This window comes from Monodon monoceros, unplaced genomic scaffold, assembly GCF_005190385.1.
Source record: "Monodon monoceros isolate NGI ecotype Baffin Bay Population unplaced genomic scaffold, NGI_Narwhal_1 Super_Scaffold_14, whole genome shotgun sequence".
Lineage (NCBI taxonomy): Eukaryota > Metazoa > Chordata > Mammalia > Artiodactyla > Monodontidae > Monodon > Monodon monoceros.
This window is the reverse complement of record NW_021703770.1, coordinates 23,657,791-23,670,754: the sequence shown is the minus strand read 5'-3', so window position 1 is coordinate 23,670,754 and position 12,964 is coordinate 23,657,791. Positions and strand designations below refer to the sequence as shown.

Genomic DNA, 12,964 nt, shown 5'->3' with positions numbered 1-12,964 from the left:
ATCCTAAGTGGACATGGTCCTGTACTAATGGCCAATCGTGTCTTCCTGGAGCTTGCATTCTAGGAAAACAGTAAATAAACCCCAAATTTCCAAAATAATCACCCAATTACACTTGTGATAATTTTACATAGCAAAAAACACACTGTCCCATATATGTATTTAATTAGAGTATGTAAGCCCTTTTTGTGTTTGAAAGTTTTCTAGGAAGTTGGGAGACAAATATATATTTTCTATGCCAACAAGAAAAGCCACTTACTCCAACTTCAGTTTTAAAATTTCTTCAGGATCCAGTTCTTTTTTTCACAATTTGAAAATACTTGTAATGAAACAGGAGTCACTACAATTGATACCACAGAAATTCAAATGATCGTAAGAGACTACTATGAACAACTGGACACCAACAAATTGGATAACCTAAAAAAAAATGGGTAAACTTATAAAATCATATAACCTACCACGACTAATTCATGAATAAATAGAAAGTCTGAATAGACCACTAATGAATAAGGATATTGACTCAATAATCAAAAATCTCCCAACAAAGAAAAGCCCAGGACCAGATGATTGCATGGGTGAATTCTACCAAACATTTAAAGAATTAACACTGATTCTACTCAAACTTTTCCAAAACACTGAAGGGAGAACAGTCACAAATTCATTTTATGAGTCCAGCATTACCCTGATACCATAGCCAAAGGCACTACAAGAAAACTGTAGGACGATATGCCTGATGAATATAGATGCAAAGATCCGCAGCAAAATACTAGCAAACCAAATTAAACAGCACATCAAAAGGACCATACACCATGACCAAGTGGAATTTATTCCTGGGATACAAAGACAATTCAATCAGTAAACATGATACACCAATTAGCAGAATGAAGGATGAAAACACATGACCATCTCAATAGATGCAGAAAAAAGAATTTGACAAAATACAAAATTCTTTCATAATAAAAACTCTCAACAAATTACATACAGAATGTACCTCAAAATAATACAGGCCGTATATGAAAAGCCCACAACTATCATCACATTCAACAGTAAAATACTGAAAGCTTTTCATCTAAGATCAGGAGCAAGGTAAGGATGCCAACTCTTAACACTTCTACTAACATAATACTGGAATCATATACAAAGAAATTAGGTGAGGAAAAGCCATAAAAAGCATCCAAATCAGAAAGTAAAAATTAAAGGTAGCTGTTTGAAAATGACATGATCTTAAATGTAGAAAACCCTAACTTCAAAGGAATACTGTTAGTACTAATAAATGAATTATGTTGTTTCTGGATACAAAATCAACACACAGAAATCAGTCATAATTGATACAATGACACTAACATCAAACTCTTCTAAAAGGAAAACTTTTAAATGTTCCCTGGGACTCACCTGGTGGGGCAATGGTTAAGAATCCACCTGCCAATGCAGGGGCAACTGGTTTGATCTCTGGTCCGGGAATATCCTACAGGCCACACAGCAACTAAGCCCGTGCACCACAACTACTGAGCCTGCACTCTAGAGCCCGTGAGCCACAACTACTGAGCCTGCATGCCACAACTACTGAAGCCCGTGCACCTAGAGCCTGTGCCCCACAACAAGAGAAGCCACTGCAATGAGAAGCCCATGCACTGCAATGAACAGTAGTCCCCGGTTGCCACAACTAGAGAAAACCCCCGTGCAGCAATGAAGATCCAACCCAGCCAAAATAGATAAGTAAACAAATAAATTTATAATAAATAAATAAATAAATAAATAAAATGTTCCTGTTTACGGTAGCACCAGAAAGAATAAAATACTTACGAAAACACTTAGCCAAGGAGGTGAAAGGCTTTTACTCTGAAAACTACAGACTATTCATGAAAGAAATTTTAAAAGATACAAATAAGTGGAAAGACAGACTGTGTTCATGAAATAGAAAGCTTAATATTGTTTAAATATGAGCTACAGATTCAATGCAATTTCTATCAAAATCTTAATGGTGTTTTTTTACTGAATTAGATAAACCTAAAATTCATAAGGAACCTCAAAAGGTCCAAAATAGCCAAATCAATGTTGAAAAAGATGAACAAAGTGATATCACACTTCATGATATCAAAATATAGCTACAAAAGCTACAATAATTAAAACAGTATGGTGCTGGCATAAAAATAGACATATAGATGAATGGAACAAAGGACTGAGTCCAAAAATAAACCCCCACACAGTTAACTTATCTTTGACAAGGGTGTCAAAATATACAATGGGGAAAGGATAATCTCTTCAACAAATGATGCTGGGAAAACTGGATATCCATAAGCAAAATAATGAAACTTATCTTACATCATATAAAATTAATTCAAAATGAATTAAAAACTTAAAAATAAGAACTGAAAATGTAAAATTCCTAGAAGAAAACAGGAAAAGGCATCATGATATTGGTCCTGGCAATGATTTCTTGGATATGACATTAAGGCACAGGGCAACAAAAGCAAAAATTAAAAAGTGGACTACATCAAACTAAAATGTTGCTGCATAGCAAACAATCAGCAGAGTTAAAAAGTCACCTACTAAAGAATGGGAGAAAATATTTTCAAACTGCATATATAATACAGTGTTAATATCCAAACTACATAATGAACTCCTACAACTTGATAAAAAAAAATAATCCAATCAAAAATGGTACGAGGGCTTCCCTGGTGGCGCAGTGGTTGAGAGTCCGCCTGCCGATGCAGGGGACACGGGTTCGTACCCCGGTCCGGGAAGATCCCACATGCCGCAGAGCGGCTGGGCCCGTGAGCCATGGCCGGAGCCTGTGCTCCACAACAGTGAGAGGCCCGCGTACCGCAAAAAAAAAAAAAAAAAAAAAAAAAATGGTACGAAATGGGCAAGGGACTTGAATAGACATTTCTCCAAAGATGACATACAAATGTCCAACAGGGATAGGAAAAGATTCTCAACATCTCTAATCTTTAGGGAAATGCAACTCAAAACCACAACGAGATATCACCTCACACCTAATTAGGATAGCTGTTGTCAAAAAAAAAAAAAAAAGAGGAGTGATGTCAGCAAGATGGCCTAATATGTTTCTCATTCTCATTCACGTTCTTTCCTCAGCAACAACAATATGGCAATCATTCATGGACAAGAGTGCCTGTGGGACATGTGGGAATACAGGTAGAAGATTAGGAAACCCCAGTGCAGTGCAAGAACAAGGAGAGCCATTTTGAAAAGAATCATTTGAGTCAGACCCAGGTGGCTAACTCAGAAATAATTCCAAAGCCCTGATAATTTAGCAACACCCCATTTGCTTTTGGTTCTCTCACCAGTACCATAAGCCAAGGGACCCAGGAGGAGTCTCACCTACCCGTTCGTCAGGCAATAGGCTTACAGACCTTGGTCCTGGCTGTGGACCCTAAAGTTCTCCTTGAGCTAGCTCCATCCCCTCTCAAGCCACGGTCTGGGAGCCTCTGAAGAACACTGAATTGCACAATCACCCATGAAGAAGAGACTCTTGTGGAAGTAAAGGAGTCCAGCAGAGAAGTTCCAGCACATCATTAGAGCAAAAATTCAAGATTGGACACATTGCACAGAGTAGGAGGAACAGCTTGACTTTATCTGCTCCACCCTTCCCCCAAGGGAACAGGGTTTGGTGCCAAGAGATCGCTTTTTGACCCATGACTTCTCCTGTGGGGGAAGTAAGAGTCTGTGAGTGCGTGCCTGACTTCCCCAGCTGTGCAGGATGCTACCAAATAGGAAAAAGGCTCATTTTTCTCTCACCTCAACCTGAGTACTGAGTTATGACATGCACTGTGAATAACTGGAAAACAGAAGCCAGGGCTCAGAAAGGGACATACCAAGGGGATATGGATCTTATTAAACAAATCAGGGACTCCATCAGGAGGCAAACCCATGAGCCAGTGGGGACACCTTGCCTATGGATCCCTCTAGCTGGACCACGGGCAAGCTTTTGCAGATGGCTAGTGAGCATTCACAGAAATCTGGCCTGATTCTGTGGATCTGGAAAAGACTACAAACTTGAGCATTTGTCACTACCCCTGGGAAAGCAAGGGTCTACAGGACTGAGAGAAGTCATACAAGCTTAAGAATTCTGCCACAAGAGGGAGCGAGAAGTGGAGCATGCATATCCATAGAAAGCATAAAAAACCTTCAGAATCCCTAGCAGGTCTGAGGAAAGGTACTTTTCTCCTGAAGTCAGTCATGAGAGTAACCAACCCCAAAGGCATGGAGATCTGTAACTTGCCCAGAAAGGAATTCAAAATTTTTAGGAAGCTGAAGGAGCTAGAAGAAAACACAAAAATTAATTGAACAAAACCAGGAAAACAATACATGATCAAAATGAGAAGTTTAACAGCGATAGAAATTATAAAAAAGGATCAAACAGAAATTCTTGAGCTGAAAAATGCACCTAATGAATAAAAAATGCAAAAGAGAGTTCAAGTAGAAGAATCTGTGAATTAGAAGAGAGGATGCTTGAAATTTATGTAATCAGAGGAGGAAATAAGAAGAAAAATTCAAAGAGTGAAGAAAGCCTAAATGATCTATGAAATATTATCAAAAGAAAAGAATCTCTAAATTACTGGACTACCAGAGGAGAAAAGAGAAAGATAGGAATAGAAAGCTTATTAAAGAAATAGTGGCTGAGAACTTCCTAAATCTGGGGAGAGATCTCAACAGTCATGTTCATGAAAGTCATGGGTCCCCAAACAAACTCAACTTAGAGAGATCTTCTACAATATGAATTACAATAAAACTGTAGAAAATCAGTGACAAATAGAGAATCTTTAAAGTAGTAAGAGAAAAAAAGCTTGTAACTTACAAGGGAACTTGCATAAGGTTTTCAGCGACTCTCTCTGGAGAAACCTTACATGCATGGACAGAGAGGGATGTTATATTCAAAGTGCTGAAAGAATAACACTGCCAAGCAAAAGTATTCTATACAGCAAAGCAGTTCACCAGAGGACTTCAGAGGAAGGCAAGATAAAGATGTTCCCAGACAACCAAAAGCTGAGGGTGTTCATCACTACTAGACATGCCTTACAAAAAAATACTGAAAGGAGTTCTTCAAGCTGAAATGAAAGGACACTAATTAGTAACATGAAAACATGAAAATGTACAACACACTGGTAAAGGTAAGTATATATTCAAATTCAGAATACTCTAATACTATGGGGGTGGATTAACCATTTAACACTATTATAAAAGTTAAAGGACAAAAGTTTTAAAAATAACTATAGCTACAATAATTTGTTAATAAATACAAAATATTGAAGAGGTAAACTGTGACATCAAAAACATAAAAGGGGGGCTTCCCTGGTGGCACAGTGGGTCTCTACCTGCCAATGCAGGGGACACGGGTTCAAGGCCTGGTCTGGGAAGATCCCACATGCCGCGGAGCAACTGGGCCCATGAGCCACAATTACTGAGCCTGTGTGTCTGGAGGCTGTGCTCTGCAACAACAGAGGCCGCGATAGTGAGAGGCCTGCACACCGCGATGAAGAGTGGTCCCCACTTGCCACAACTAGAGAAAGCCCATGCGCAGAAACGAAGACCCAACACAGCCATAAATCAATAAATTAATTAATTAATTAAAAAAAACATAAAAGGGAAGTAAAAGGGAATATAACCATCATAAATATATGTGAACCGAACATCAGAGCAACCAAATATATTAAGCAAATGTTAACAGTTCTGAATGGAGACATAGACAATACAATAATAGTAGGGAACTTCAATACCCCACTTTCAACAACTGATAGATCATCCAGACATCAAATCATTAAGAAAACACTGAATTTGAACTATACTTTAGACCACATAGACCGAAGAGACAGAGACATATACAAAGCATTCCTTCCAAAGTAGCAGATTGCAAGTTCTTCTCAAGTTCAAACAGAATATTCTACATGACAGATCATACATTATGTCACAAAAACTGTCTTACCAAATTTAAGATTGAAATCATATCAAACATCTCTTTTGACCACAATGACATGAAAATAGAAATCAGTAACAGGAGGAAAACTGGAAAATCCATAACTATTTGAAATTAAACAATACACTCCTGAACAATCAATGAGTCAAAGAAGAAATCAAAATATATCTTGAAAGAAACAAAATCAGAAATGCAATATACCCAAACTTATGGGACGCAGCAAAAGCCATTCTGAGAGGGAATTTTATAGCAATAAATGCCTGCATTAAGAAAAAAGAAAGATCTCAAAAAAAAAAAAAGCTAAATTTACAACTCAATGAACTAGAAAAAGAATACACTAAACCAAAAGTTAGCAAAATGAAGAAAATAACAATTATGAAAGCAGAAATAAAATAGAAGAATATAAAAACAATAGAAAAGACCAAAGAAACAAGGAGCTGGTTTTTAAAACATAAACAAAATTTAGAAAACTTTAAATAGATTAAAAAAGAAAGAGAACTCAAATAAAATCAGAAATGAAAGAGAGGGCATTACACTGATACCACAGAAATACAATGGATCATAAGACACTGCTATGAACAATTACACACCAACAAATTAGATAACCTAGAAGAAATGGATAAATTCCAAGAAACATACAGCCTACCAAGACATAATAAAGGCCACATATGAAAAACCCACAGCTAACATCACACTCAATGGTGAAAGGTTAAATGCTTTTCATCTATGATTAAGAACAAGACTAAGGGTGACCACTCTCATGACTCCTATTCAACATAGTACTGGAAGTCCTAGTCAGAGCAATTAGGCAAGAAAAAGAAATGAAAGGCTTCCAAATAGAAAAGTAAAAGTAAAATTGTCTACTTTGGAAGATGATATGATCTTACATAGAGAAAAATCCTAAACATGCCACCAAAAAATGTTAGAATAAATCAATTTAATAAAAATGCAGCATATGAAATCAAGATAAAGAAATCAGTTGTGATACTATGCAATAACCACAAAATATCTAAAAAAGAAAGAAAGAAAACAATCCCATTTATAATAGCATTGGAAAAAAATAGTAAAATAGGAACAAATTCCACCAAGGTGGTAAAACATCTGTACAATAAAACTCATAAGACATTGATAAAAAAAATCTGTAGAATACACAAATAAATGGGAAAATATTCCATATTTATTAATAGGAAGAACTAATATTGTCAAACTGTCCATACTACCCAAAGCCACCTATAGATGTGGAAATGAATATTGGTACAGCCACTATGGACAACAGTATGGAGGTTCTTCAAAAAATTAAAAATAGAACTATCATATATCCAGCAATCCCACTTCTTAGTATATATTCAAAGGAAATGAAATCAGGATCTCAAAGAGTTACCTACACTACATGTTCACTGTAACATTATTTGTAATAGCCAAGATATGAAAACAACCTAAGTGTCTTTCTACAGATGAGTAAAAAAAAAGATGTGGGACATATATACAATGAAATATTATCCAGCCATGTAAAAGAAGGAAATCCTGCCATTTGCAATAACAAAAAATGACCTCCAGGTTATTATGCTAAGTGAAATAACTCAGAGAAAACAAATACCATATGATCTCAGTTACATGTAGAATCTAAAAAAGACAAACTCTTAGAAACTATGAGTAGAATGGTGGTTGCCAGTGGCTGGGATTGGGAGAAATGGGGAGATGTGAATCAAAGGGTACAAACTTCCAGTTATAAGATGAATAGTTCTGAGGATCCAGTGTACAACATGGTGACTATAGTTAATGATACTGAATCATTCAAAGTTACTAGGAGACTAGATCTTAAATGTTCTCATCACAGAAAACAAAAGCGATTATGTGAAGTAATGGAAGTATTAACTATCCCTATTGTGGTAATCATTTTGCAATAGATACATGTATCAAATCAACACATCATATATTTTATTTATTTATTTAGTTAGTTAGTTGAAGTATAGTTGATTTACAGTGTTGTATAACATTGGGGTGCATGCATCTTTTTGAATTTTAGTTTTCTTTGGATATATGAGGAGTGGGACTGCTAGATCATATGGCAACTCTATTTTTAGTTTTTAGAGAAGCCTCCATACTGTTTTCCATAGTGGCTGCACCAAATTACATTCTGAACAATTCACATTGTATATTTTAAACTTACACAATGCTATATGTTAGTTAAATCTCAGCAAGCTGGAAAACTAAAACATTTGCATCATGTTCACAAAAGAGGCTGGTTTATAGTTTTATACTGAGACAAGTATTGGAACCTATGGTATACGCCACAAAAAGTAGACGGAATAATTTAAATGGCACTGTGATTACCTGGTTTTTAAAGATCTGGTAATATTTCTGGGTGAAGCCTTTTGGACCAGGTACGTTTTTTTGTATTTTAATAACTATTGTCTATATTGGTCCTATGATAATTGGTCTATTTAGAATATCCTTCTTTACTAGTGTCAATTTTGGTAAATTTCATAATGCATTTTTGTTTATTTCTTCTTATAGTTCATGCTGATTTACTTTAAGAATTGTTGTTGTTATGTCATTTGGTGCAAAAATACTCAAAACTGGAGTTTTTGTTATGATTTGTACTCTCCATGATAACTATAAAATGCTCTTATTTATCTTAAAAAAAAAGGTAAGTGTTGGTGAGAATACGAAGAAATTGGAACCTTTATACAATGTTGGTTGGAAGGTAAAATGGTATAGACACTGTGGAAAACACTATAGAGGTTCCTCAAAAAAATTAAAAGTAGATCTACCTTATGATCTAGCAATCCCATTTCTGGGTATATTTCCAAAAGAAATCAGAATCTCAAGGAGATATCTGCACTCCCATGTTCACTGCAGCATTATTCACAATAGCTAAGATATGGAAACAACCTAAATGTCCATCAAGGGAGGAATGGATAAAGAAAATACATTATATACATACAATGGAATATTATTCAGTCTTAAAAAGGAGAAAAAAATTCTGTTGTATGTGACAACATTGGTGCACTTGATGGACATTATGCTCAGTGAAATAAGCCAGACACAGAAGGACAAATACTACATGATATCACATATATGAAGTATAGAATAGTCAAACTCATAGAAATATAAAGTAGAATGTTGGTTTCCAGAGGCTGAGAGGAGGGAGAAATGCGGAGTTGCTGTTCAATGGGTATAAAGTTTCAGTTATGCAAGACGGATAAGCTCTAGAGATCTGCTGTACAACACTGCACCTATAGTTAACACTACTGTATTGTGCACTTAAAACTTTTGTTAAGAGGGTAAATCTTAAGTGTAATGACACTTAAAAAAAAAGAAAATGTAAATTCTGATGAAAATAATCAGAACTTTATACATATAATTTTGTAGTTGAAGAAACACTTCAAAATCTTAAGAAAGTAAGCCCAAATGTTCTCTTTTGACAAAGTCCATTAACTTTCTATATTCAGAAAAGTAATATTTAAAATTAATATAAATTTGTTCTTAATTTTCCTGAATAGCACGATATATTTACCTGTGTATTCAAGGTGAAATCCAGCAGCAGAAACACTGATGTCTGATTGAAAATTTAGATATAGATTATTAGATGTACTATTCAAAAGAGGGGGAATTGTTGTTCCTGAAACGATAATTGAAAAAGTAGTTCAGTGATCACATAATAAGTATTATTAATAAAACTAAGTTAACTATTAATTAGCCAATAAATTATCACTGAAATTATATATTACTAAAGTGTTTTACAAAGTTTTTAAGTAAAAATATTTCTCACATATTTGTCTTTCATATTAATGTTCTTGACTATCTCCAAGGAGACAGACCTTCGAGAGCACATTAGATTGCTCCCTAGAAATAGGTAGGAGCAAAAAAAGAAAGCTGATGAAAATCAAAGCAGTAAATTTTACTAGTCACCTAAAATAAATATTTTGAATTTCATGTGGATTTCAATAGTTCATGTACAAGCTAATAATAAACTTAGTTTTAAAGTCTGCATGCGATTTTTATGATATAATAACAAAATTTTATATGGGCTTAAAGATATATACATTTATTGGCCTTTATTATGATATTTAAATATATACATTTATGTTCTATACCAGGTCAAGTACCTTGATGTTTCTTACACCCTGACAGCAAAGCTGGTAGTTAGCATTCAAAAAGATGCCAATTATGAACTAGTGTCAGCCTTGTCTCTTAGCAAATGCTTTATAATCGTGTTCTTCTGAACTTCGACAGGAAATCAACTTGAATTATTCAATTACTGAGTTGAAAATATAACATATCTGCTTGAACCAATTACTTCTTGACTATTTGACATTGAGTAATAGTTCAAGATCCTTAATTTTACAATTCAAACAGTTTCAAAAGACAACAATAAAAATAACTGTCAACGGTCTCAAGATAAAGTTCAACAAACATCTGAGTTGATAGTGTTGCAAACATTGTTTTTTGTAATTTTCTAGCTACTTCACACTTTACACAACTCTATGAACCTTAACCACTGAGCCTTCTATAAGAGAAACCAGGACAAACTCATTAAAGAACACACGATTGCTTTTTTTTTCCCCCCCGAAATTGCTCTGTCTATAGTGTCCTAACTGAATCACTGAAGACAGAGGTAAACAGAAACTCAAAGGTCACTCAGACTGCCTTTGGTCTCTGAGGATCTTAGTGATTAAGAGCTCTGACTCTGGAGTCACACCAGCTGGGTCCCAGTCTCATTCTAACATTAGCTGTACGACCTCGGGCAACTTAATTTCTCTTAGTGTCAATCACCTACCAGGACCGCTAAAAAGATCAAATGAGGAAATGTATGACAAGCTTCATGCAGAGCTAGCACTTGGTAATCAACAGCTGTTATTATTTATCACTTTCATCATCTTCATTATTGTAATTATTATTCAGAAAGTATTACAACTAGTCTATTATAGACAAATGCATACTCAAAAATTTATACAATTTTTCCAAGAAAAATTTCTCTCTCAATCTATATCTAAAATATTTTAATCTATTAAAATCTTAATACCATTCAAAATTCTTTCAGTATATCTGAAATATGTAAGTTTATAGTTTAGCTATGTTTATATTTCTAGAGTTAAACACTATAATCAAAATTAAAGTAAAAGGTACAGTTAAAATTAAAACTTCATTTTATCCTAAATATGCTATAAGAAGCTGTTAGATAAATGCATAAACTACCTTTAAAAACCATAACAAATTTTAAAACCTTCTGGTCTTGGAACATATGTATATAGTATGAATTTTATATAATTTAATTCATTTCATAGAATTGATTTTGTATTTTCTTTATTCTCACTCAACAGTACATGGTAGCATTTACCATGTTGTTACACAGTCTCTATAATTGTTCTAATGGCTGCATAACGTTCTATTAAGTGAATATACCATAATTACCAAGCACTGTCTAATTTTTAACTATTACTACTCATCCTTTTTCTTAAGGGAGAGGGGCATACATACTATTCCTGAACCATAGCTCAGCTAAAAATAATACTAGTAACACAAAAACATCAATAAATAATTACACAAATATAGTAACACTACAGTAAGGTCTTAAACATCAATTTCATTACCTTTAAAGCCTTTCAAACTTCTAACCTTGTAATTTAGTTCACTGCATATAGTTTGTAAAAAGCAAAATTAAAACCACCAAGTCAGAGTTCTAGGGAGCTCTTCAAAGAGAGAGAGAGATCTTACATTCCTAATTATAATGTATTTTAATTAAGCTCAGCTCTCTCATTTACCTGAATAACTTCCAAGTCTTGGAGCATTGTTGTCTCCCCCATCATAAAAGTCCAGAGAATCCCAATTATGTTCTGTAGCAAAGCTGACAACTTGCACCTATGAAATAATAATTACTGGTAAGAACACATACTTCTAATGAGACACATATACTATAGTCTACTTATCTCCTCTGCAAGAGAGAGCTTAAAGCCTGGACTATATCATTGTGGCCCTTCATGGAATGACTTTAACAGAACTGACCTTTGCCTTTATGGCACTGGCCTACATGCACTAACTTTTATAATAAAAGCCTCTGAGGTATCTAGGAGTGTTCACTATGGGTATAACATTGAAAATGTCTGTCACTATCTCAGCTTTGGATTAATCTAATGTCTTAGTGCCTGGAATCTGAATCAAGGCATGTTCCAAAACAGTTGTTTAACTTTTTTGTTTTGGAATTTTGATTCTTGTCAGTGACTGAGTTTTCTCATTTGCTTTACCTATTAGGAAATAACCAGATTTGTGGTCCACATTGAGGACCACATAAGCATATAAGGCCCTATAATATATACATTTTTTGAACTAGGTTTATCCTGGATACATTTTATTATGTTTTACTTTGCATAACCTTTGCTAAATTTCCTGTCTTTATTTTATTTTTTAAAATTAACATAATAATCCACTATGCACAAATTTAATAAATTTCAATATGGATAACCAAAAATAATACTTTATAACTGATTTGGGTATGTCTTTTAAAGATTGTTTTTATAAATAGCTATATTTTTATAAATGGCATCATAATAACTAAATCACTGTGAAGGTCCATTAAGTTGATAAGGAAAATGCTGGAGTATAATCCTCTCATGTCTATTAAATTTTATTTGAAGAAAGAGGCATGTGTTCCTTTGTTGCACTTCACTTGGCACAGCTTGAGCTTTTGCAAGAACCCAGAAAACCCTCACAACTGTGGATGTTATCTATTGTTCTTTATTACATATTTTATAGTTTAGGAGGAGGTAAAGGAATAGCCTTACTAAATTTATTTTTATTTAGTTGAAGTCTGTTATAGATGTAAGCATCACACTCATTCACTAAGTACTTCTAACAATTGCATTCATTAAAAATTTCTTATCCACAAAATAGGCCTTCATCATTCTTCCATTCAAATGAATGCTGGAGCCTCTTTTCCAGGGATGAGTGCCACATGGCAACAGATACCCTGCCTGTGTGACAGGCATTAGGCCCAATGGCAATGTTCCAGGACAGAAAGAAGACTGGAAT

At 34.5% G+C, this 12,964-nt stretch overlaps 1 protein-coding gene across 3 annotated transcripts in view; it reads right to left on the bottom strand.

Moving 5' to 3' along the window:
• The window catches only part of CSMD3 (CUB and Sushi multiple domains 3), a 1,080,114-nt gene that overhangs the window by 144,231 nt on the left and 922,919 nt on the right, over nucleotides 1–12,964 (bottom strand). For all 3 annotated transcript variants that reach the window (XM_029222726.1, XM_029222727.1, XM_029222728.1), the window contains 2 exons: nucleotides 11,701–11,797; nucleotides 9,453–9,557 (listed from right to left, as the gene is read on the bottom strand). In XM_029222726.1, the coding sequence (XP_029078559.1) occupies nucleotides 9,453–9,557; nucleotides 11,701–11,797 (202 nt within the window). The remainder of the gene's footprint in view (nucleotides 1–9,452; nucleotides 9,558–11,700; nucleotides 11,798–12,964) is intronic.